The following is a 26,458-nucleotide window of genomic DNA, read 5'->3' as shown; positions in this document are numbered from 1 at the left end:
ATTTTGATCAATGTTCATGCTTAACTGTCACAAATAAGGATGAATGCTAAATCCTTTGCTGTACAGCTAGTAAACTTAAGTCGCAGCAGTAGTTTATTTTTTTCCAAAAGAGGTATGAGTTTTGCATGATTTTGATAAAGAAAATTTTGCACTTGTCAGTGTTTTCATTGACGAGACATTTGCATCCCGTATCACGAAAGAGTAATTAGCGCATGTTGTTTACCGACAGAGGAAGAAGATGCAAATATCGAAGAAAACACTTTAGCAGGAATTAGATTTTGCACAAAATGGGTGTGATGGAAACACGTCTCCTTAAACCAGTGAAAAAGTTAACAAAGAGGCCTGTACCTGCTCTGGCCGAAGTCCTGGTGGCACCCACGCGTACTCCTCCAGGGCGCAGCCAGAATCGTCGTCGGACGTAGAGCTCCTCTGGAAGCTCATGGACACCTTGCCATTCCTCCCCACAGGAAGAGGCTCCATCTCCTGGCCTCGGTGAGGTTCACTGCGCTCCGAATTCATCGTGCGGAGCGGCTGTGGGTAAAAAAGGCAACGTCACATTCTCGGTCAGTTCGTAATCTCTTTCTGCTTGATGAGAAATAAAAACATTGTACTTAAGACACTCTTCAGATGACTGGTTATGGAAAATCCACCAAGACTTTTCCATTGGGGTCGCATTGCAGTGCGGGGCTCTTTATGTGAAACCGAGGATGTTTCGATCAATGAGAAAGCTTTGCGCTTCCATAAATCTGCACATGATTTGCTTTAAAAGCAGATGCTGCCATGGAATGAACATTTGTTGTGTAAGAACACATCCATGTCCACCATGGCCTGGAAGCCCAGTGTCTTTATAATATACATATTGTACTGTATTTTGTTTATTCTTTCTTTCCAGCCATGTTGCAACAAACTTCACATTACAAAATGAACAAATCATCTGAAAAGTAAAAAGGAGTGACAGAGGCTTTTAAGAGACCCGTTCCCCAAATAACTTTGGACGCTTCTTCAATCAATCATATAAACAAAAGAACGTATCTTACATCATTCTAACAATCATTTTTTAGTCCATTAAAAAAGACCACATTATTGAATCTCGATGTATGCAGTATTTTAGTTTCGGAAAAATTATTCTTTTCATATCATTCTCCTCCTCACCCTATAACAACAATATTATGTGTAAAACATAAGACCATTAACTGGTGATTGCATAACTGGTGCAGGGAAGAGCATTTAGGGAAAAGCTTGAATCAGATTTTGCGAGGAGCTTGATTCCCAGGACATTCCAAGGGGTGACCTGATTTTTGATCAACTTTGACATGCAAACCAGAACGAGCGTCGGCCTGCTCTTTTCACATGCATTGTCTGAGGTCTCAGTTGTTAAGATCTTGATTGCCGCCAGTGGTTAGTTGTGTGAAACCCTAAAAGCCAAGTACTCTTGCTGACTGTTTTTAAGTACAATCTTGATTGGAAAATGTGGATTTGCATCAGACAGAAACGGCAACAGATTGTTTGTTTTCCATTCATTGCGAATGTCTGTAGCTCTCCAGGCTATCCATTCAACCCAAGCATGAGCAAGCATTAGCATATTCCCTATTAGCATACAGTTCTGTGAAACCCCAAGGCCTCAAAACACCAAATTTGCACGTCAGAAATACTGTTAAAGGCCGAACCAAAAGTGCTGCTGCGAGACAAAGGAGTATTTGAATGCCGCTTTGTTCTTCGTAGGCTAATCTATCAGGTTTTATGGTCGAATAGATAATCTTATCACTGTGAATTCTTATTCAACCCACTCCTCACAAGTCTTTGTGTAACCTTGTTATCAGCACAATTACATGACGTAATTTTGTGACACATCTTTGCATTTATTGCATCATACAGTTTTGGGATTGAGGTCTTAAATTGACCAAAATATTGAAAAGAGGAAATTCCCAAGATCACCATTTAATCTCTATTGAAAACACTTAATTGAACCAATTTCCACAACACTTTATAACCTCGTGCCTCGTCCTGCATCCCTGAGGTTGCAGTATTCTCTGTGCAACACACACGGTCAACTCACGTTACCTCTAGTTAATGACACAATGGTTGTCTTTGTAGGGGTGGGAACACAAACAGAAATCACCACCCAGTCTTCCTTCTTGCACTTAAAAAAATGCATTTTAGGAGTCACAACATTGGGGCCTGTGTAAACACAGGCCAGATGTAGTCGGCTAACGGTTAACTGCATACTCCTCCCCCGCTTGACTGACACTTTAAGAAGGTTTTTAACTGATGATCTTGGACTGAAGATATTTAGTTTTGGGGGAACACATAGAATTGTTAGGTTTGCTTATGATTAGACATTCACAAAATGGTTGGGGGAAACATTAAATAGTGAAGTTCAAAGGTGAAGTCATCTCACTCTTCGAGGGAGTTTGTTTTTTCAGGGCCAAATGGGTGTCACAGGGTCCACAAAGTGTTTAAAGGACTGAGGCCCTGTTCATATAACAATAGAAACAATATGTTCCCATTTGGTCCTTACCTGCAGAAAAAGAATCTTTCTTCCCATCGGATCCAAACGTTAATTCTCTTGCCCTCAGCCACACAGCACTTGTTCTACATATCTGCAGCGCCAAGGCTGGAGCGTCTTTGCTTTAATCAGTTCCAGATCTTGGTCAGGAAGTGGCCCCAACTACTCCCTCACCCACTCCTCCAAGCTTCAAATGTCTCAAAGTCAGATGAGAGCCTTTTTGAACAACTCATTTAGGGATCCAGAAATCCTTGAGACGAGGTCCATGAGAGGTGATGTCTCTATCTGGAGTGTCTCAAGATCCCGAGTGAATAGTGATAATGCATGCGTGTGGGCAGGTCGCACTTGCGGGCCCCTCCCTCATTCCTCCCCTCACCAGCACTGCACTTCAATCATTCACACCCTTTCCTCAACTAGACTTACAAGGGACACACACACACCTTCCCCCAGCTTTCTGGAGTACTAGTTGACATGTCCCCTCTGTTTCCAAAAACTATTGAACTTCCAACATTGTGGTTTGAAATTTTTTAAACTTTTTATGCTCAACAAATTTATAGTCAACAACACGGAATCCCAATAGAATGCTCATTGACCAAGCATAGAGAAAAAAGGCCTCTCGGAAGGAACCAGCCGGCTCCCTTGGTTCAGCTGTTCCGTGAATGATACGAGTCGATTGCTGTCAAATATAGAGCTCACATTTTTTGCAAGTCGGCCCTCATTTTCCTTTTCTTTCGGCGCATTAAGTCAAGTCAAGTCACGTTTATTTGTATAGCCCTTAATCACAGAAAGTCTCAATAGGCTTCACAGACTACCATTATTAGGAGATATAAATGACTGATATTATAAAAAGATTGTAATGAATAACTCAAATGCAGTGACACATTCCAATATTACAACAGTCATGTAAAGAGTTGTACTGTACTCTGTGTCTTTGGCTATGTTTTGTGCCAAGGCAACCGCCAATAAGTACCCCAAAAAATGATCTGCTTTTGTGTGGTCTCTTATCATGAGGTCTCTAATGCCCTTCATCCATTCTCTGCGTCGCTTATCCTAACTAGGGTCGTGCTAGACAGAGCCCATCCCAGCTTTGTTCTGACAGTGGGCAGGGGACACCCTGTACTGGTTGTCCACCAGTCGCAGGGGACACAGAGACAGAACACTCGCTCGCTCATTCACACCTAGGGACAATATGAACGAGCCAATCAATCCGAATTGCATGTATTTGGGTGTGGGAGGAAACCCAAGTTCCTGGAGGAAACCCACGCAGGCACAGGGAGAATGTGCAAACTCCATACTAGGATGATGTGGTAGCTGGAATCAAAACCCTGGTCCTCCCACCGTGGGGCTGTACGCTCACCATCCAGCCGCCGTGCCGCCTTATAAGCCCTCTAGCGGCCAAATAGGGGACTGCAGCTCCTGACCATTAGTAAATACTATATTGGTAATCGCAATCTAACGATATAGTTGTCGCTATTTTGTATGGTGACGTGATCCAAAAATAAGTGACATAAACAACTCGAAGGAGAGCAGAAAACTGTTATATTTAAGTATTGCGCCACTTTTGAACCGTCACGAACAGTAACGCCGGAAAAAATATGTGTTCGATCAGGGATTTATTTTGTTGAAAATTCTTGAGGTTTGAAAATTAATTCCCGGCATTTTTTGTTTTTTTAAGCTTAAATAATGTCACCTAATTTTGGTTCACAATTTTACTGTAATTTTGGGTTTTACTATATTTGTGTTTTTTTCATGTTACACATTTTTATCTTGTTTTTCTAGAAAAACAAAACAAAAAAGACAAAAAAAAACTTAAAATGGGAAACATACTATCTGCAAGGGGAACAAACATTTTTTTACGACTTTCTTTTCAATTTTTTTTGTAATTTAAGAATAACTACATCATCAAAATTATGTACAAGATCTTTGACTTGACCATCTATGCAGTGGAATCATACTTTCTTACAGTTGCCATTTTTATCTCGTCTTTCTAGAAAAACATTCCAAATTATACTTAAAATTAACAAGAATTATCTGCCAAGTGGATTTTTATTTTTTATTTTACAACAATCTATCTTTCCTTTTTGTTTAAATTTTGTTGATGTTTGAAATTTTTAGTATAAGGACATTTTTATAATCAGTAAATGATGTGCAAAATGTTTACTTGTATTCATTTATTGTTTTTGTTTTTTTTTGCATTGTTATCTTATAAATAACAAACCTCTTTAAACAATATAAATTGTTTTAATTGTACTGCTTCTTGAGCAGATTATAATGACAGTACTATATCAAAATAGTAATCTTATTTAGCTGGTCATTTGAAGTAAAAAAACAACGGCATGCTTTTTTTTCTGCAAAGATAAAATTGGGAAAATTTCTGCGGTACACTAGACAAGTCTTCCTGGCACACTGGTTGAAAAAAGCTGAGTTAGATTACCACGTTACTGAAAAAACAACGGCGTCATTAACTGCATTATTCCCAACACTTTTCTCAATGGTAGATTTAAATCCACAAATTAGAAAATCATTCAGATTAGAGATGCCCCGATCCAATATTGATATTGGATCGGTCTGATATCAGCCAAAACCAGAATGAGATTTCATCCAAAAGATTAGATATTGACTCTAATTTTGACATCTGTGCACAAGCAGTCCTGCTCATGTATCCCTAATTTGAACGGGTGTTTGAAATCCTTAAAAAGGCTTGCATTTTAATGATGTGGTTTCCAGTTCCGCAAAATGCTTGAAATTTGGCTGAAGTGCATCGAAATACTTGAAAGTGCTGCCACTACCAAGTTTCCCGACAGACTCTATCTATAGACTACGCAATAAATGAAAAAAATGTTTTTAAAAGTGCAACTAAATGATGTTGCCATGCCTGCTCTGGTGGTTGGTGTTGTCATGTGAATTGTCACTGCCCCCTATTGGTTGAACCCAAGAGGACAGCTCTATATAGAAAACCAGCTTATTTGGCTCAGCTCAAAACTTTTGTTTTTCTATTTCTTATTATATGTCTACGTAATCAATAATAATAATAAAACATTTTTCACTGATTTATTTAGTAATTAGTATTTTGATGTTTTTTAAGGGGAAACTTGCAAAACACATTAAATATAGATTAAAATATTCACAGATCTACAAAAAAAAATAAAATACATAACAATTTTAGCTTTTTACTCACCGAACCAATTTAAAGTCGAACAATTACACGAAATCCCTGAAAATTAAAAACTGATAAATTAAAAAAGTACAAATGTTAACTCTTCGTGCTCTAAATAAATATAAAGGAAATGTAAATAAAATGCAAAAAAATGACTATTCAAAATTCTATTTCAACTAATTTGGACGCAGATCCTCTGAAAAACACACTAGAAAATATAGTTAAAATACGTAAAACAAAAAGCATAAGAGCAGCAGTCTGTCTGATTTGCTTTTATTGTATCAGCCCTGAGGTCCTCTGGCAGGGATTTGTTGACTGTTCTTAGAGTGAGGACCAAACAGTCGGCCGGAGGACATCAGTTCTGCAGGGACCCTTGATATTTTTAAGAGGAGGCTCAAGACCCTTGTAGGGTGTGGTTCAAAGGCTGTAATCCTGAGACCGTCTGCTTCCATCCCTATCAGTGTGGATAACCCTGCCTTAGGTCCCTTTCCTCACATGATTAGTTCGTGCCTTGCCATAATCACATTTTATTTCTATTACCGTTTATTTTGTTTTTATTGTATTTTAACCGTTGTGTGTTTCTGGATTATTTGTTTTGAGTTGTTGGGCAAGGATTACGGGGGCGGGAGATTTTATTGTCTTATTGTACACTACATGTTTTTATACAGCACTTTAAATGGCAATTTATTGCCTAAAAAGTTCTTTACAAATAAATTTGATTTGTCAGTGCTATCACATGAAATCTCTGTTATCAATTTTTAAATAGTTTTGAGCATTCTCACATGGAGTAAAGATTCGCTAGCTAATGAGGGCACATCTACTTGATCCCAGACTCAAGCAATAATAAATATTTGTGACTTCTTGTCGTCCTGGCGCAGCTCTGAGGTGACTCATTTGGACAAGGTCGCGACCATCCGTCATGGTGAAAGGCCTGCAAAGCGGGAATCACTGAAAACGCTCCCGGATGAAAAATGAGTTTACTCAATTGTCTGGCGGGACAAAGACGCCCCTCCTCTCCTCCCTGACAACCGACTTAACAGAGGGGACGCTGGGGCTGTTTGTCACATGTCAAATTTGCTGCCAAAGCTGAGGGATGACTCGATTTTTTTGCTAACTCACTTATGGGGAATGCTTTGGCAATTATATACGTCTTCATAAACGAGATCTTGCTGTAAGGTAGAATGCATTATTTTTCTTGTTTGTAAAATTAATGGAAATGCCCTCAAGATATATCACCAAAATAGTCATATTTCAGCTGTACGTTGCTAAGTGAAATGTCCAAGCATTTCCATGTGTGCTCTATAAGGACAGGCTCGGAGACAGCTCCTTCCCCAGGGCCCTCACCACCCTAAAGGAGTGCACAAAACTGTGAAAACATATCTTGAGACTTTTTTTTGTTTTTGTTGCTACTAAATGTTACCGCACTAAACTGTAAAAATATATAGCTTATGACTTATTTGTTTGTTTTTTTTGTTGCTACTAAATGTTATTGTACTTCTTTTTATTGCACTATTGTTACGATGCACTATTGTTTTTATCATTCACAAACATTGCACTATCATTACACGATGTTTTGAATATTTGTTGGGCTTTTAGCCTGATAGTCTTTTCTATTTTTTACTCTCTTTAAAGTGGTTTACATGTTTAGCCCGGGATGCCATGTCAAATCTTGTTATATACGATGTTTCACTAAGTTGATATCAATGACAATAAAGAAAATTCAGTTCAATATAAAAAGCTACAATGATAGAAAAGTGAGAATACTATGAGCTAAATAGAGCATGTGTTCTTGTCTTGCACAACAGAGTCGAGACAATAAGTCTTACACCGACCGGGTATGGATTTGGGAATTAGGGTTTGGGGAAATTTCTGATTCTCAAATGCATCATGATTCTGACGTAAAGGAATCTAAATCAATTTGTAAACGTCCAAGTTTTGATGATTTAATATGTGTCATTTAACTTGGAAAAAACAAACTGTTATAGTTAAAGCGGAACTTAGAAGTGATCTTGTGTTTCCGCTAGGGCTCTTCGATTAACAGAAATCTAATCACTATAGCGAAGTGACGTAGTGTGATTGTGTGTGTGTGTGTGTTTTTTTTTTGAAGGATTCATAGTTCCATGATGGTGTTTTTCCCTTTTGTTATTTGAGTGATGAGCGAGAACAATTCATTCTTTTCATTATAATCCACTGGAAGTTTCTGCGGCACCGTAGTCTGGGTGGAAAAATGACACCGTCTCATGAAACGAAAAGCACAGAGACGATAACAATAACTTCTAAATTGACAGATACACTTTGTATCCAGAGTGCCTGCGCCAACAATTCAGTCTGTCTTGATGTCACATGTCCTTTTTCGTGCAAGTGGGACGAGCTGGTGTTTACAGAAAAGACGTATAGAAGTCACAGGAGATAGCATTTAGTTGGAAATGTGAACAATCTCACAAAAAACATCGGATTTCACCCAAAAGTGTTATAAGTCTTGACTTTGCTAAGGTTCGAATCCTAAGGGCACCGAGCTGGTCTATGTCCACCGCTCTGCACGTGACACAGGGTGCACTGCACTATAGGGCGTGCCGCACAATTTGGAGAAAATCTTAGACTTTGATGTGTTTGTGAATGTACGGTAGTTATTTTGATAGTAGGCTAATATAGATACATACAGCATGCGTTGTGTTCAGTATAATGCTTATACAATTATTTCTATTTATCGCGGCTCCTGACGGAGTCTTTTTTTTTTGGTGTCCGATATGGCTCTTTCAACATTTTGGGTTGCCGACACCCGGGCTAGCTTTTTGTTCTGCCTGCCGACCCTGTTAAGAAATTACTGGGGCTTTAAACAGGCTACTTGTGCTTGATCTATTTCTTTGATTTATAACATGATTAGTTTAAAGTTTATTAAAGTTATTAAATTTAAATTGATTATTATAATCTACTTTTAAATAAAACATAATTTATTGTTGATTTGATGGAGTTTGATGATTTAAATACCTGATGATCTTATTTGATGGTTGTTTGGAAAAAAAACTAACACATAAGATGTTGCTACAGTTACTAAGTACTTGAGTATTTTTTCACTAAGTACTATTTTAATTTTTTGTATGAGTGTTTTTTTTTAATTCTTCGAGTCATATTATTCTGAAGTAACAGTACTTTTACCTGAGTAAAACTTTTGGTTACTCATCGACTTATTCATTAACCAGAAAACCGGCAGCTTGGTCAAACCTCGTGATATCAGGTAGTTAATACAACAGAAAATTATTTTACTTCTAGTACGGGTAATGGACGCGCTGTTTCAGGCAACCACAATCACATTCAATGAGATGAGATGGTAGGCAGTTTCCTTTAATTTAAATTCAACAGGTCATTTATTACTGTAACTGGCGATTAAAAACTGAATGTTTGCATCCAGATTAAACAATAAAAAATAACAGCCGGGGCACAGAAATTTGAACAAGCTAATTAAACTCTGGGAAACAGAAAAAAAAAGCAGCAAGACACATTCTTGAAATTGTCATTTAGACTTGAATATGTGTTGGTCTGCTTGTTTTTGAGTTTGCAGTTTGCATAAACTGGCAAAAATCAATTTAGTCCTTGTTTTGCTAATTCACAGTTATTTAAAACAACATATGCTTGAATCTTTGTGAGTATAAAAAAATAATAATAAAATACTTAATTCATTATTTTGTAATCTGAATCGCAACCTCAACCTGAATTGCACCAATGTATATGCGGACTATTTTTGCACCATGATGACTTTGCACCAAATGCAATATTGCACAACCGTTACGATACAACGTTATCACGACAACCCTGTATGTAACATCCCACATGCTGACATTGTTGTGTAAATACCATGTAAATTATAACTATAGCCTTATTCCCCTTGTTTTATAACATTATCTTCTCTGTTCCTTTATCTTCTTGCTCATACCCTCACTATGTGTAAAACTGGAGTGTCATGCCCAATTTCGTTGTCACAATATGTTAGCCCATTTGTAACAATGACAATAAAGGTATATTCTATTCTATTCTATTCTAATTGTAAGTATACTAAGAATCCCACCCCTGAGAATCTTTTGGGACAATGCTAAAAACGACCAAATCTGTTTCAAAAAGCAGGTATTTTTTTCCCGTCAATATTTTGAATTACCTGTGGAAATTCCTACCCAATGATAAGAGCATTGAGCAGAAGCGTTCCACTGAGTGACAAGTGATGAATAGATTACTCTCTGGTTTAATTTGCATGTCTACTCATGAGCACAGACATAACTTATGGAAGTTGTATGCATTTACCTTTGACCTCTTGCACAATTCAGTATGGCTTCACACTTTCACTATCTAAATGAAATTCAAAATTGGACTTGATACAGATAATAATTAATTGGACCTGTTCCAAGCCTGCGGGGAGGCTTTGCAAAGCCTAAAGTGCTCCATTTTCCGAAACAAAGTGCTCAATCTTGATCTGTTATAGTCATTCTCACCTCAGCACTACATCCCCAGGAGGGATGACGACAGTTAAATGCCCTTAGAATGTAAATATCGCAAGCAGCCCCCAACCCCCAGCTTTCTCTGAAATTACAAGGGCAGCGGTGAGGAGTCTCAACTTGTTGCAGTGTCATAAAAAGCAAATGACAGAGGCTTGTATCTGACACTAGTGTAGCAAAAAAACTAAAGTGAAGTGCTTTGGATTTATACCAAAAAGCAGTTTGCGACCAGACTCAGAAATTGTGTTTTAATTAAGTGCCGGTTAAATTGGTAGTTAAGCTTAAGGATGTCCTAATAATACTGTATTATGGATCTATAAACCTCGACAGAGATTTTTTTTGTTTGTAGAATATAAGTTAAGAATCAATATCCGCTGTTTCTGACCATCTCTGGGGGCCATTTTGAGAAAAATTGCTGTGGGTAGATGTTAGAAAGAGAAATATAACTGAGGAGAACAGAGGGGTCAACGTTTCTTGGATCAAATTAGTTGGCTTCATTGCAATGTGCATGGATTGCCGGATGTTTGTTCTGTAGAGAGAAATGGTCAAATAACAAAAAGAGTAAAGTGGAAAAAACTTTCCAGGGAAAGCATGCTATACTGTATTTGCAATAGGGTACCTGGTTGGAAGTAAGAGGAAAAGTGCAATTTCTGGAAACGTTAGATGAGGGCAAAAATAGATTCAAGAAGTGGATTGCATCTCCAAACTACACTCCTGCCGCCATATGGTGACTAAATGAAGGAGTCGTTCATAAAGATATGCGAACTCATTTTTGCAGACTTCAAGTACAAAAGTGAAATAACGCAGAAAATCAAAGACATATCAAGGACTTTCAGCTTCAGAATACTCAACTGCCTTAGATGAGTCGTGTGGTGTTATCAATTTCTTTATTGTATTTCTTTAATTTTGTCTAAGCAGTGAGACATACTGTAATACATTATTATTGTATTGTAGTCAACTTGGGGCGGTATCCTGTAACAGAGTAGTCACGTGGTGCATCATTATCCACAGGATGCATCCAATGTAGTCATTTTGATTGTAGGCTAACATAGTTAAAAATAGATACAGTACATACAGCATGCGCTGCATTCGTTATAAAGCTTATAAAAGGCTTTTGATTTTTTTGTTGCTCAGCACAAATGTTGTTTTTTTTTCTTTCTTTTTATGTCCAATATGGCTCTTTTAACATTTTGGGTTGCCTACCCCTGCCTTGGATGATGGATTTAACACAAGATCTGCGTTAAACATTCAGCTTTAAACAATAAAACAAAGACCGAACAAGTAACGGAAATAAAGGATTTATGGTATGTCATTTATCAGCCAGGAGAAGTAACTTATCTGTTTTAGTGGTTTGGAAAGCATGATGAAATATTGACGCAAAAAGTCAGAATTTGCACAACAATCAACAGTAACCCTAAACTCGGAAATGAACCATATTTATGCCTAAATTGGTTTTGCTATCAACGGTACAACCTAGAAACACTTGGCCCCGTCTCTTTTATGTTGACAAGCCTCAACTTCTAAATCACTACACAATCCCGATTTACGATCAAAGCTAAGTATATCTGCCACATCTATTTCATACACCATAAACCTCAACCTCAGGCCTGGTGCACAGCTGCTGTTCATCTACCAGACCTCCAACGTTTCACTTTCAATGCTAGCAAAACTAGCCCTTGCCAGCAGCTTGGTGGAAGTCTCGCCCTATTGCTAATTCGGTGTTAATATACCCTGACACTCCTCGGCTATGTCTGATTTAGGCTCGTCACCATAAAAGCCAGCGTTGAGATATGCTAACCACCGCTGGGTGTTACTGAAACGGCTTTGGGGCAATCGGGGCGGTCGTAAAAAGTGTCGTAAAATGCAGGAAATTGTCAAGAAAATGGTAAGCAACTGTAAGGGGACGTGAAGTGCTTGAGTTATCCTGTAGTCTCTGAACAGTTAGCTTCTCTTGGAATCTGTTTCTGACGCCGGCCATTAGTTAGATTACCTATATGTGTTTTCACAGCATTTGCTTGCGAATATTCGTAGCTGGAAGACATACAACTTCCAATGTAGGTGTTTATTTTTTGGTTAGCATTTGAATCAGGTCCTCTATGGTCTTTTTAGCCTTTGTGTCAAACTAGATTATTCCTTAATTCATTTAATCCTATAATTTATAAATACATCTGCAAAAGCATTGTCCCTTAGTGCCAAAATGTAATGTTTTTATTGTTTGATTTAAAAAAAAAACTACTTTATAGGGTTTGGCACTGCTCATTACTAAGTATCAAGCCTCTGGGAATGGTTTCAGTATGATAAATTTGATCAGACTTTTGTCCACTCATTGAGGAACACACAAAATGAAGGGTCCGGGTGTGGCCAAAACAAAGTCTAGATTTAAATCCAATTGAGATGCTATGGTGTGACCTCCACTGGGCAGTTGCTGCTGGAAAACCTTCAAATGTGGCATATTTTAAACACTTTTGAAAGGAAGAGAGGACCAAAAATCCTCCACAGCGTTGTGAAAGACTAATTACTAACTATAGTAAACGTTTGATTTCTGTAATCTAACAAAGGTGGCCCTACTCATGATTAGGTTCAGGGGGCAATTACTTTTGCTGGTCTACTTGTGACTCCTAGCACCAAGAAGAAGTCAGGCCCGAGAGCATTCTCCAGTGCTGTGGAATGCTCTGCCTTCGGAGATAAGTTTTAAAATCTAGACTTAAGACCGACTTCTATTCAAATGCTATGATTTCTGACTGCCTGGCTGGCGGTGATACGAGGGAAAGGGACGATTCGGGATGAGTCAACAGACCAGCGTCTGGACCCGAAACATGTCAACATCTGCATCGACCAGCCAACGGAGATGGGAATCTGCGTCGTTGCTGCTATGGACTTTTTAGACAATTTTACGGATTCGAGGTTTCGATGCCGTCAGGGACTTTCTGGACAAATTTCTACAGATTACCTATTATTTTATTTTATTGATGTTCACCATGCTTCATGTACTGTTAACCAATGGTAAATATATTGCTAAATCTATTGCGGCCTGGTCATCCTGGAAGGGGGATGACAACTTCTAAGACCCCTTCTCAAGGTCTTTTATTTTCCTCGTGTTCAGGTTTTGAGTTTTTCCTTGCCCAAATGTGGGTTTAAGATCAGGGGATGGTATAACTGCAAGTCAAGTCAAATCAAGTCATTTTTATTTGTATAGCCCCAAATCAAGAAGAGTCTCAAAGGGCTTCACAGATTATTACACTATATTACACAGACTATTTTTCAGCCGACAAGAAGAGTAGGTTATTCATATGCTATGGAGTAGAAGTGAGTTTTAGGCAGTCCTTTGAGAAATGTTGTGATCAAGAAACGTGACTTGACTTGGCTTGATTTTCTGTAATCTGCCAAAGGTGGCCCTACTCGCTATTAGGTTCAGGGGGAAATTACTGTTCTTATTCACGTTGGGTCAGATTTTTTTTTTTCTTTCTTGATAAATGGAATTTCAAAACTGCATTTTGTATTTCTTTACGTTGTCTCTGTGTGATATTGAAATTGGTTTGATGGCCTGAAACCTAAATAGGCAAAAGACAAAAAAAAAATGGTAAGGGGGAAAATACATTTTCACTGCTCTGTAGCTACAAGATGAACTTTTCTGTGCACCTTTAAAAATAAGTGAATAAAGCAAAAATTGCCTGCCAAAGGCTCACAAAATTTGAGAAAAACATGCGGTGTTGAATGAGTTTAAACAAAACAGGTTTTATATTTCAGGATACATTGGATGCAGTTCTTACAGATAATGCAACACGAACCAAAAGCATTCCCTGTGTAATATTTTATAGTTTTTAAATTGTCTCAACCTGTCCTGAAATATCCTTAGATGGCCTTTCTCTTTCAACCCACCATGAAATATCCTTAGATGGCCTCTCTCCTAATTTAGACTGAAGTTGATTGTTTCAACTAAAAACCCTCCTCTGGGTTTATTAAGATCCCCTCACAACCCGTTCAACTCTAATCTGCAACAGATGGAAGAGGCTAGGCAAGAGGAAGTCGTTTAAAGACAAGAACATATTTGAAGCTCTTGGAAACAAATGATGGTTTCAGGCAACGTAACATGGTCTGTAAATTTTGCCCCAGGGGAACCGTTGGACGTATAATGACTTACAAAGTGAAAGTTGATAAACACATGAGTAGGACTGAAACTAACAATCATTTTATCAATCGATTAATCCGTCGATTATTTTTTTTGATTGATCATTTAATCTTTTTTTTTTTAATTTCCACCTCTTTTATATGTTTAATTTTTGAACAGATAGTAAGATAGTGATCAAAACAGCAGAATTACTTAATATACAACAATATAAAAAATCCAAGTGATGTCAAATAACAAAGAAAATGTGTCCCTTGTTTTTGAGTTAAACATGTCATCATCCATCTATCCATTATCTGTACTGCTTATCCTCAGTAGGGTCGTGGGGGATGCTGGAGCCCATTCCAGCTATCTTCGGCCAGTGGGCAGGGGACACCCTGAAACGGTTGCCAGCCAGTCGCATGGCAGACAGACAATTCACTCGCACATTCACACCTAGGCACAATTTGGACCGGCCAATTATCCTGACACACATGTTTTTGGAATGTAGCAGGAAACCGGAGTGCCACCCAAGCACGGGGAGAACCTGCAAACTCCACACAGGAAGGTTTGATCTCATGACTTCAGAACCGTGCCGCACACGCGCTAACCACATGTCATCATTATTATTATTATTTTTTTTTAACTTTATTTATTTTATCAATTTGTTTTCAGATTTGTTTCCCCTCTGTAATTCTGCTGCTCTTTCTGTTCCCTTGAAAATTGTTCGGTAGTGTTTGACTGTTTAATGCCAATTTTTTTCGTAATGATGCAATGTTCAATAACAAAAGATTTTAAAACAATTTAAGGGTCCTTATTTATTTATAAAAACAGTCTCGAGAAATCCTCTGCTGGACCAAAATTGTACTCTAACCCCCAACTTTTCAACGAAAATCAATTCATGTTGAAATTTGTTGCCAACAATTATAATAATCGATTTTATTCGATTTTATTGATTAGTTGTTGCATCTCTAAGCACATGTCTGAGAGGACCCTGGAGATTATTCCATTTTGACGTTTGATATTTAATTACGAATCTGCCTAAATAACCAAGGACGTATGTATCATAAGAAGTCATATGAGTCCCTACACGTTGGGGATAATGAATGCCCGCGCTTACAGTTTGGCATCTTTCCTTTTTTTTTCAAGTCAACTGTGTAAACACGGAATTTTTAATGCAAGGGTAATTTAAAGCTCTCATCGACAAAGCAAGACGCAGACCTTCCTATACTGTGACACAGACAACAGTCAAATTGCTGTTTGCAGCACTTGGGCCAGTCACTTGGAAAGCCCCAAGCTTTCATCATGCCGGTAGACAATCCTTCAAAGGTTGGGTGGGACCAATTTAATCGCTATGGCTGTTCTAATTACAATAAATAGTACAAAGACTACTCCAACAGGTGCTTTGTAGAGTTTTCCAGAAAAATTAAGCTTTATTTTGTTTGTTAACTCTGAGTGTTACATGTTTTTCTTCGTAGTAAATGGTCTGCATTTATATAGCGCTTTTTTAGTCACTGCAGCGCACTCTACAATGTGCTTCAACCTTACCCAGGCTCTCTCTCTCACTCGCACACACAGCCGCCTGCCTGCTTAATGGGATTCAGTTTCTTGCTTGTCTTTGACATTCAACTTGGAGGAGTTGGGAATCGAACCTCAGACCTCTCGTTTTAAAATCGAGCACTCTACCTCTTGAGCTACTGCCGCAGCGCCTTGGGTAATTGCAGTCATTAAAATCTCTCACCTTTGGGAGAAATTCACCTTTTTGAAGTCACAAGGGTAACCTAAGTGAATTGTGGAGATCCAATGAGAAAATATTTGAGGGAGGTAGGGGCAGTTATAAACACCAATCATTTTTCAAACGATAGACTGTAGAACTTCCAGATGTATCTTTGGGGATAGTCTTACTCTAGTTGTTAGCCTGTCCAGGAGCTAACTAGATAGATAGATAGATACTTTGTTCATCCCCGAAGGGAAATTCACATTTCCAGCATCCCTGAGCTGAGAACAATCGAGAACAATCGAAAATAACATGGGAGCTGCTGGAGTGGCTGCCATTCGTGACTAGCTGTAGACTAGAGCATAAATGACCTCAGTGACTGAGCAAAGCTAAATTGAACCTGTTTTCATGTATGTGACTTGCGGCTAAATTCAGCCAAGGAAATAAAAAACTTAATATTTGGTTGGGTTGTAGATTGGACTGAAACATATCTCATTCACACCCTTTTATCCACCGTCCTGTTTTTCAGTTGGATACTATGAAAAACAAAATAGCTGTTTGGCAGCAATTGCCCGACAGTTTTGACGGTCTGTCCAATCTTCCTCTAAAGCAGGGGTCGGGAACCTTTTTGACTCAAAGAGCCATAAAAGCAAAAAATATTAATTTTATTTTGGGAAAGAGCCACACCATATATTATGAGACAAATTTACTAAATTGCTAAACCGGCGCCCCAGACAAAAGCTTAGTCTTCAGCACATTTATTTTTGATGATTTGATAAAAATTATGAAAAGAGAATGCCAGAGCCCCTGTCCCAAATTCAACAAACATACCACTTTAAACTTGTCTCTTTCTTGCAATTACTCAAGATCGGTTAAACTCCTTTTGACCCTTTTTTTCATACATATTGGTTTCAAAACCAGATGCAAGCATTTATTTTGTAAAAACGTCACAACATTCTGAGAATAGGGAGCCTTATGTGCTTACCTTTGGCGAGAGATGGGAGGGAATGCTTGTGCTTTTTGCATAGCTCCACCCATCCCTCCCACTCACCCAATCAAATGACTAAGTTCTCTTCCGGTGTTTTGGCGTATTTACAGTTCTGTGGATACATCATAAAGTATCTGAACACTGAACACAGATTATATAGTGAACTTTTAAATAAAGGATTCTTTAGCGTTGTACAGCCAAAACGAGTTTTTTTCCCCCTTTTTTTGTGTGACACCTTGACTGTAAATTGTAGTGAAAAACGTGCCGTATATATACTGCGAAGTGTTACCCTTGTTTTAGGCTTTGGTTTGGCTTTACGTGTATTTGGATAGGATAGACAACTCCGGTTTTGAACAAGATGGAGAAATTTTGCATGCAATCAAATTGGTCTCTGAGCCACAGATACTCATAGAAAGAGCCATATATGGCTCGCGAGCCATAGGTTCCCGACCCCTGCTCTAAAGTTTCTAAATTGTTTTCTTAGTAACAGGAAACTTGCTAGAAATTGTATTCATCATTAAACAGAAGAGGATTAAATTGCAACTACGTCGATTAAACGATAATTAACTGTGGATGGAAATCATAATAACAATAATATCTACAACTTTTCCTGATAAAATAATTGTTTTCATACTAAGATCGAAAATTATTAACCTAACCCTAACCCTAACCCTAACCCAAACCCTAACCCTAACCCTAACCCTCATAAAAATTTCACTTTATCAGCTGTAATTTTACGCTGAGTATATATTCTTTCATAATATAAGATTATCTTTGTGTGTAATCAAAATTTCTTTATTGCTGATGTCGGAACTTAATTTTATAGGTCGAATGATAATATATATTATATATCTCATCTCATCTCATCAGCTGTACTGCTTATCCTTATTAGGGTCGCGGGGGGGCTGGAGCCCATCTCAACCATCTCCGGGCAGTGAGCAGGGGACACCCTGAACTGGTTGCCAGCCAATCGCAGGGCACACGGGGAAAGACAACTCACTCGCTCAGTCACACCTAGGGACAATTTGGACCGGCCAATTCACCTGAAATGCATGTCTTTGGAATATGGGAGGAAACCGGAGTGCCCGGAGGAAACCCACGCAAGCACGGGGAGAACATACAAACTCCGCACAGTAAGGCCGGTAGCTGGATTTGAATCCACGCAGGAGGTTCCCACGACCTCAGAACTGTGCCGCACACGCGCCAACCACTGCGCCGCCGTGCTGCCCTATATTATATATATATATATATATATATATATATATATATATATATATATATAATATATAAAGATAATAAATATCAAATATTGCTGCTTAAAACTATATATATATATATCCATTATCTGCACCGCTTATCCTCAGTAGGGTCCCATCCCAGCCATCTTCGGGCAGTGGGCAGGGGACACCCAGCCAGTCGCAGGATATATATATATATATATATATATATATATATATATATATATATATATATATATATATATATATATATATATATATATATATATATATATATATATATATATATATATATATATATATATATATATGTATACACTTATGATGTGTGTCGATTAGGGTTGAACCTGTTTCATGTCATATCAAAAAATGAGATGAATAAATCCAGTCTTAAAAGTGCTTCCCCATACCCTCGCTCTCCTAATTTTTTTCACTTCCTGACTCTGAGTATTATCAGATTGGGATGAAACAATTTACCCTCCGGGTTCTATCCTACGGGACCGTGTGGGGCGACTATAAGATACAGTCTGCAGACAGTGATGACCACCCAGCGTTCAAAGATTTCATGATTATTATGTTTGCTTGTATAGCTGTCTAGTTGTATTTGACACAACTTTTTGGGAAAATATTCCTTTCATTCAACATTTTTTTTTTTTGCGTAAAGCAGCCAATGCCTCGCGAGCCATTTATGGCTCTTTTTTGAGTACGCCTGGCTCGGGGATAAAATAGAACTTGCGCAAAATGTTTACTGTATTGTTATATGCAAGGCCAATTGTAGCACGTGCGAAGCCAAGACAACACAGGCTAGGGAATTCAATCAAGGTGTCACAGCAACAGACCCTATTTTGGCTGTAAATAGCTAAAAAATAATTTATATGAAAGCTCATTGAACACTATATTTTGAGACACTTTATGATTAAAACCCACAGAACAAACAGTAAACACACAAAAACTCAAAGGACCCCAAAAGGGAGTGGGCGGAGCTATACACACAACGCACACACTTTCTCTCTCCCCCTCTCCCGGGGCCTTCTGCACTGAAGGTAAACACGTTTACAGTATTTTTGTGATAGTTTTAAGTCAACTCAAGTCATTTTGGGGAGGCAGTAGCTCAGGAGGTAGAGCGCAGATCAAGGGATCCCAGTTCGAATCCCGGCTCGTCCGTGTCACATGTCGAAGTGTCCTTGGGTAAGACACTGAACCCCTAATACCCCCAATAAGCAGGTTAGCGCCTTACATGGCTGCAAGGCCGCTATTGGTGGAGCACATTGTAAAGCGCTATGGGAAGTCATTGACTTGAAAAGCGCTATATAAATGCAGATCATTTCATTTCGCTTCATTTTTATTTGTATAGCCCTTAATCACAAAGAGTCTCAAAGGGCTGCACAGGTTATTGCAAAAGAACTTTGCGGGCACTTTGTTTTGAAACTATTATTCAGGACAGAAATGACAGCCAAAATGAGCCTCAAGACTCTGAGTAACTGTGGGAGGGCGAACATTTTCAATTGGTATATTTTTATTGATGATGTACACATGATTTGGCATTATTATCATTTCATAGATTTGATCAAATCATCTAATGTCAAACCGGGAAATAAAATGTGTTGAAGAATTAGCTATTGTCTGTAGATCAGGTTTGGCGGATTTGTTGAATTTTGTCTTAAAACATATGGTTTTGCTCTCTCAAAAGGAAAATCAAAATATTTTTGCTTTTCCGGCTGTTTGGGTAAAAAGGGTTCCAGACCCCTCGCCAACTGTAAATTAATTAAAAAAATACACATTTATATGATAGTTCATGAAGTATTGCTTGTTAATCAAATTAAGATTGTTTTGTCTTTAATAAATGGGTTTATACCACTAGGAGACACTACGTACTATACGCTGTCCGTTTAACCCTTGCACATGTTTTTCTCTCTGGTGTGACAGTTGTTAGCTTGTTATGATGGAGCCTTCGTCTTAGTTTTGTGGAAAAATGGTTACGAGGGAAACATACCAAACCTCAGCAAACCTCATGTTTTTGATTGCATATAGCCAAACAGACAAGCCGTAAATAGTGTAGTAATTCGAGTGACATTGTTTTTTTTGCTTCCATGGCGACGCATGTCTGAAGTCACTCAACAGCTGTGAGGCTGGCGTGTTATCTTCAGGGTTTGTACGGGTACTTAAGAACCTTGAAAATTCTTGTTGGGTTTTCGAGGATTGAAAAGTGCTTGAATTTTGACTGAAGTGCTTGTAAATGCTTGAGATTGTCATGTTTCTCAACAAGTCTTCTTGAAAATGACGCTTTGCCATTGCCCTTTTTCTTCCCTCGTTATTAACGGCTGCTGGCATTAGTTTCTATCGCATTGTCCTACGAAGCGTCATCGCACCTTTAGGTCGCGCCCAAGAGGACAGGTGCATCCGATTGCGTAACAATTATGGACATTTATAATGGTCAATGCAAAAAGTTAAGGTAGCCTTTCCAAATGGTAAATTGTAGCTGGAAGAACTTCTTGAAGCAGAAAATGCAAGCTACATATTACCCATTTTCACCCAATGCCTACAGGAGGGGAGATTTGCCTCAAAAATATTTACACACATATTGTTCAGATCTACAAATATATTTGCAATTTACTAAAGATCTAAAAGTTATATGTCTTGATAATTGCACAGGTAAGATTAAAAATGGTATGTGTAAATCACAGATATATTTGTTGCTCTACAAAATAAACAATTCACACCGAATTTCTTCTTCTAATGCAGGGGCGTCATACTCATTTGAGATCAGGGGCCCCACAGTAGAATGAAAACTATCAGGGGGTCCAAACTAGTGGAATAAAGAGAAAGAAAGAGAGGTCAAAAGAGAGAAAAAGAGAGGGAACAATAGTTACATAAAAAAATAAAGAGAAGGAAAGAGCAAGGGGAAGAGATAGAGAGCAACAGACTAAGAGAGGGGTCAGGGAAACAAAGTGAGAGAGAAATAGTGTGTGAGAAAAAAGAGAGTGATAAAGAGAAAGACAAAGAGAGATAGAATGAAAAGGAAGATATAGAGAATGAAAAAGACAAGCGAGAGATAATGAGAGAGAAAGGAGAGACACAGTGACAAAGAGCGAAAGAAACACAAAGAGAGAGAGAGTGAGAGACAAAGAGAGACAAAAGAAGAGAGAGAGAGGGAGAGAGAAAAAAGAGAGCTTAAAAGAGATTAAAAGAGAGACAGAGAGAGTACAAGAGAGGGAAAGAGTGAGAAAGATAAAACAGGGAAAGATATCAGATAAAATAAAGAAAAAGAAAGAGAGCAAGGAAGAGAGAGAGGGAGAGAGAGAGGGAGAGAAGGAGAGAGAGAGAGGGGATGAGAGTGATAGAGAGTACAAGAGAGAGAGAAAGAGAGAGAGAGAAAACATAGAAAAAGAGAGAAACAAATACAGCAACCCTGTGTTTGTGAGTGGTGCCTGGCTTTGGCGACATCAATTGGATATATTCAAAACTGCAGCTCATTTTTCTCTTACACTGCTTTAAAAGTTTTCTCGCTGGCCGGATTCAATCGGTTGGCGGGGCTGCGGGCCACATGTTTGACAGCCCTGTTCTAATGGTACTGGATAAATTGGAAAATCGGCTTTGGAAGTCTTCAAAAAGTGCTTGAATTTGCCCACAAAAGAGGTGTTCGAACCCTGTCTCTTCACTTCTATCGAGACTTAAGTCCTCCGAAAGCGTCGCTAAAATCGGCATCCTCCGTATTTTGACTTTGACACCAACCCAAACTCCAAAGTTATCTTTATGCTGTTGGTCTGGGTGGTAACTGGGAATAATTACACGCTTGTCACGCCAACATCTTAAATGAGATATTCTCTAGACTCAACGACTAACAAACCTTTTAATTATTATCACCTAATAATCATCACCTTTTTATGTCTGCACGGCTGGAGACGCAACTGTCTACTTTTGGGAGCGTACGTGTGTGTTCTTTAGGGGAGGTGGGCTTTAATCCTCATCAAATAGACTTGTGTGTACAGGTAATTAAGTCGGTGCCGAAAGGACTCCCTTAGAGTCAGGAGTCTTCATGCTGCGGTCACGCAATCCGTGTAGAGCATTTATTCAACGTCTGGCTGCAAACTGACCATAATGCCAGCCTTGTGCAGCCACAGTGGCCTGCATGACCTCCATGTAGAGTGCAGTACCCCTTTCCTGTGTTTTTGGAACATTTATCACTCAAAGGTTTCAGATCATCAAACCAATTTTAATATCACACAGAGACTACCCGAACAACTAAAAAACGCACTTTTGAAATGTTGATTCCATTTATTAAGGCACAAAAAAAATCAAAGCCTGGCCTTGTGTGAAAAAGTAATTGCCCCCGATCCTGATGGCGATGACAGAAATCAAACATTTCCGATAATTGGTAATAACGCAGTGGAGGAATTTTGTCCACTATTTCAAATCTGCCATATTGGAGGATTTTCTAGCATGAACGATAGCATCTAAATTGGATTTGAATCTAGACTTTGAATTGGCTACTTCAGGCTGCACACCTTCCAAAATCTTCAATTTTGGACTCATCACTCCACAGGATGTTTCTCGGAAAGTCCTAAGGATAATCAAGATGTTGTTTGGCAAATGTGAGACGAGTCTTTGTTCTTTCGTGACAGCACTGGTTTTTGCCCGGGAATTCTCCCATGGATGCCAATTTTGGCCAGTGTCTTTCTTATAGTGAAGTCATGAACACTGACCTTAATTGAAGTCAGTGAGGCCTGCAGTTCCTTAGATGTTTTTCAAGGTACTTTTGTAACCTCCTGGATTACTCACACACTTGGAGTAATCATAGTTGGTCAACCACCCCTGGGAAGGTTTGCCACCGTTTACAGTTTTCTTTATATGTGTATAATGGCTCTGACAGTGGTTTGATGGATTTTAAGCATTTTTTTCCAATATGTTTTGGAATTTCTAGATCATGGCATGTCAATTGTGTGCTTGAGCTTTTGTAGCCTGCTTCACTTTGTCTATTTATGATTTCTCGATTCAACGCAGGCGGTGAAAATCAATTTTGGGCGTGGCCTGTGAAACTGAACTGAGCATTTTAGTCACGATTACTTTGTGATTCAACAAGGGGGGGCAATTACTTTTTCACGTAGAGCCAGATAGTTTTTTTTTATTTTTTTGTGCCTTAATATTTGAATCAACATTTCAAAAGGGCATTAGAAGGTGGGGGGCTTCTGTCACGGTTGCCATGGCACCCAATTGGCCCCCCCCATGGACGCCAGCTGAAACGCTTTGACAGATTGCTCCCTGACTACTTGAACGCTGTCTTATGAGTCGCCTGGTGTCAAAGCGTCTGCGAAACCCCTGCTAAACTCTCTTGTGATACGTCAGGCCATGTGAATCCCCGTTCTGCCTGTGTTTTTGCTCTTGTTTTGCCAAGCCCTGTGAATCTCCGTTTTTGCCCGTGTTTTGCTCCTGTTTTGTTCTCGCCGCGATCTGTTTGATTTTGACCACTTCCTCGTTCCGATCAGTCTACTTCCGCGACCAACGATCCCCGGATCGAGTGTGCGCTCATTCCTCTTCCCCCTAATAAACTGTGAGTAACGTTACGCGAGTGGGTTCTACTTCCTGTTTCCTGTCCTGGTCCTGACAATAACAGATTTACCAAAAATGCTAAGTAGGTCAAAGTCAAGGCCCACGAGCTTCATCTGGCCTCCAAGAAGGTTTTTGTCGGCCCCTGATTCATTACTGTATCGTACACCAGGACTTGTTTTGTATTTGTTTCTCTCTTTCTCTATTGTATTGTTGTTTAGGGACTGCACTATATCCTACATGCTAACCTTTTGACACTAAAAAGCGGTAGATGTATCGCTTACTCTATTTTTACGCATGAAAGAAAATCAGTCTCCAGAATATTGAAAACAAAACTAAACGTGTGTTAGTTTAAAACCGGAAGTTGCAAACATTTACCAAAACTGAAATCCAATGGGATCGTTGGAGCGGTTTATTCATGCACAGAGACTTGATAATTACTAGCTTCAAAATAAATCAGCTCTAGACTAAAATACTAGCCTTAAGTCAAGATGTTTTTTTGTCATTCAAATTTTAAAAATCAGTTCATTTTAAATAAAAAATAATCGGTAGCCATTTTTAGGAGAAGAAAAGCGGTAATACTATGAAGCAGCACTTTTAGGTTTGTTTGTATGCGTGCGTGCTGTTCACTGTAGGAAATAAAAAGTATACCAATTACTTACAATACAACCCAATAAAGAATGGATCTGATCAAAAATGTAAGATATTCAAAGTACACTTAAAAAGTGGCAGAGAGTATTGTTCACAGTCATGTTTTAATCAACTAGGTCAGGGGTCGGGAACCTATTTGACCGAAAGAAACATGAAAGCAAAAATATTTATTTTATATATTAGAGAGAGACCCAAACCATACACACATTTGAAGGCAAAATTCAACGAAATCACCATAACGCGCTTCTAAGACAAGAGCTAATTCTTCAACACATTTTATTTCACAATGTGAAGTTTAATGATTTGATGAATTTTTGATATAATAATAACGCCAGAGCCTGTGTCCTATATCAATATATACATTTTGAATATAAACTTTGATTATAAATACCATAAAAATAACATTGAAAGTTTGTCTCCCCCTTCCTCAGTTATTTAAGAATGATGAGTCTCATTTTTGTCCTAAATAATGATTTCAAAACAAGGTGCAAGCAAAGTAGTTTTGGCAAAATGTCACAAAATACTGCAATACTGCTCCATCCACCCCTACCGCTCACACAATCGAATTACTCTGTGTGCTTTACTGTCTTTTTGCGTGTTTATGGTTTGTTCTGTAGGTTTTCCTTCTAAAGTGTCCCAACAGTGAACATACATTGTTCAATAATGAGCTTCTATATAAAGGATTTTTTCGAGACGTACTGCCCAAAAGGAAGTCTGAGCCAGATAGTTTTTTTTAACCCTAAATTGTAATCAAGACTATAACCAATATATACTGGACTGAACCTGATATTTGTGTTACATCGGTAAAGGTTGGTTAGCTTGACTCAAAATTAAATTGTCACAGATTTATCCCCGGATTTTTCTCCGAGTCAGATGGATTCATGAATAAGAGCATATATGGCTAGTGATCCATAGGTTTCCGACCCTTAAACTGGGCTTAATTATATCTGCAAGGACCTTTTACGGAGAATTTCCACAAGAGCTCCCTAAATACTAACAAATCCAAACTTAGGCTGTTAACAAAGGAAAGGCAGAAATTCATTTTTTTTCAAGACTCTCATTTATGCTGAACTATGAGATGAAAAACTAGCGTACGTGCAGAGTCGATTACGCGCAACAAAAAAAGATAAAGCAAGGAGTCAGAGACATTCTGTGATATTCGTGTCACGGCTTTCGCCAGACTGAACAATTCGCATGTTTTTAAAGGAAACAGCAGTGACATCATCAAGTTGCTTCTTAAGGCACAGCATGTTTAAGAGCGTGGAAACCTGCCCAAATCATCTCAATATGATTGCATCCAAACATTTGGAAGTTGACTTGTATGTTAGTGATTAACATTTCAGGGGTTGCACAGCTGGCTGTCTTAAGGATTTAAGGGACGAGGCAGTCAGATGTTTTCATTGGACACAGACTGAAATTAGATCATACAAATTGAGCTAATAAGAAACACAAACATGAATGTGAGCTATATGTGTCTTTGTGCGTCTGTGCGTGTGAGTGAGACCTTCCCATCCCTGCGCCACACTGTCCCCACTGTGCGTGCATCTGTCAATCTCGAATTTAAGACCAAGATGTGTACACACTGCCTTATTTGTGCCGCCCTATGCTGTTATTAATCAAGCATCGGACGACTGGGGAAATCATTGCACACATAAGAAAACTCTCATTCAAGTAGCGATCCTAGAATGTGTTTTTGAAGGAGGCCGGTTGATAACAGTTGCAGGGATGACTAGGATCCGAGCAGTTGGATGCAACCATATTGAATGTGCGTCCCGCGGGCTGTACTTGGCCTATGCGGCTAGCCATAGATTGTATGTCAAAAGAAGAAGTGCGTCTCTGGGTCATTTTTATCAAAATTTATTGTTTTTTTGATCAATGCAAACCAAATGCACCATCTGGCAGTTAAAGTGTCTCAGCTTCAGTTGGCCCAGCCTAGTAGTTCGAACTGATGTAGTCTAATCTTATTGCCCTTACGATGCTAAAACTTTTATTTTGTATTTATTTTTTAAGAATTTAAGAATTTCTACTAGACTTCAATAGTACGTATTTTTACTAGAGTTCAACCAGG

At 38.6% G+C, this 26,458-nt stretch overlaps 2 protein-coding genes across 3 annotated transcripts in view; one reads left to right on the top strand and one right to left on the bottom strand.

Moving 5' to 3' along the window:
* The window catches only part of prickle1b (prickle homolog 1b), a 38,520-nt gene that overhangs the window by 7,011 nt on the left and 5,051 nt on the right, over positions 1-26,458 (bottom strand). Inside the window, exon 2 of the mRNA XM_088348576.1 lies at positions 349-531. Within this exon, the coding sequence (XP_088204702.1) occupies positions 349-519 (171 nt within the window). The 5' untranslated portion in view covers positions 520-531. The remainder of the gene's footprint in view (positions 1-348; positions 532-26,458) is intronic.
* pphln1 (periphilin 1) overlaps positions 1-26,458 on the top strand; it is a 66,826-nt gene that overhangs the window by 39,276 nt on the left and 1,092 nt on the right. Inside the window, exon 11 of one of the 2 annotated variants that reach the window (XM_088348580.1) lies at positions 6,542-7,119. The exons of the other annotated variant lie outside the window; for it this stretch is intronic. Coding sequence (XP_088204706.1) covers positions 6,542-6,547 — 6 coding nt within the window. The 3' untranslated portion in view covers positions 6,548-7,119. Of the gene's footprint in view, positions 1-6,541; positions 7,120-26,458 lie in introns of those variants that run through there. 2 annotated transcript variants of the gene reach the window in all.

Source organism: Urocampus carinirostris, chromosome 11, assembly GCF_059441175.1.
Source record: "Urocampus carinirostris isolate Australia breed hairy pipefish chromosome 11, RoL_Ucar_1.0, whole genome shotgun sequence".
In the NCBI taxonomy this organism is placed as follows: domain Eukaryota; kingdom Metazoa; phylum Chordata; class Actinopteri; order Syngnathiformes; family Syngnathidae; genus Urocampus; species Urocampus carinirostris.
This window is presented reverse-complemented; position numbering and strand designations above follow the sequence as displayed.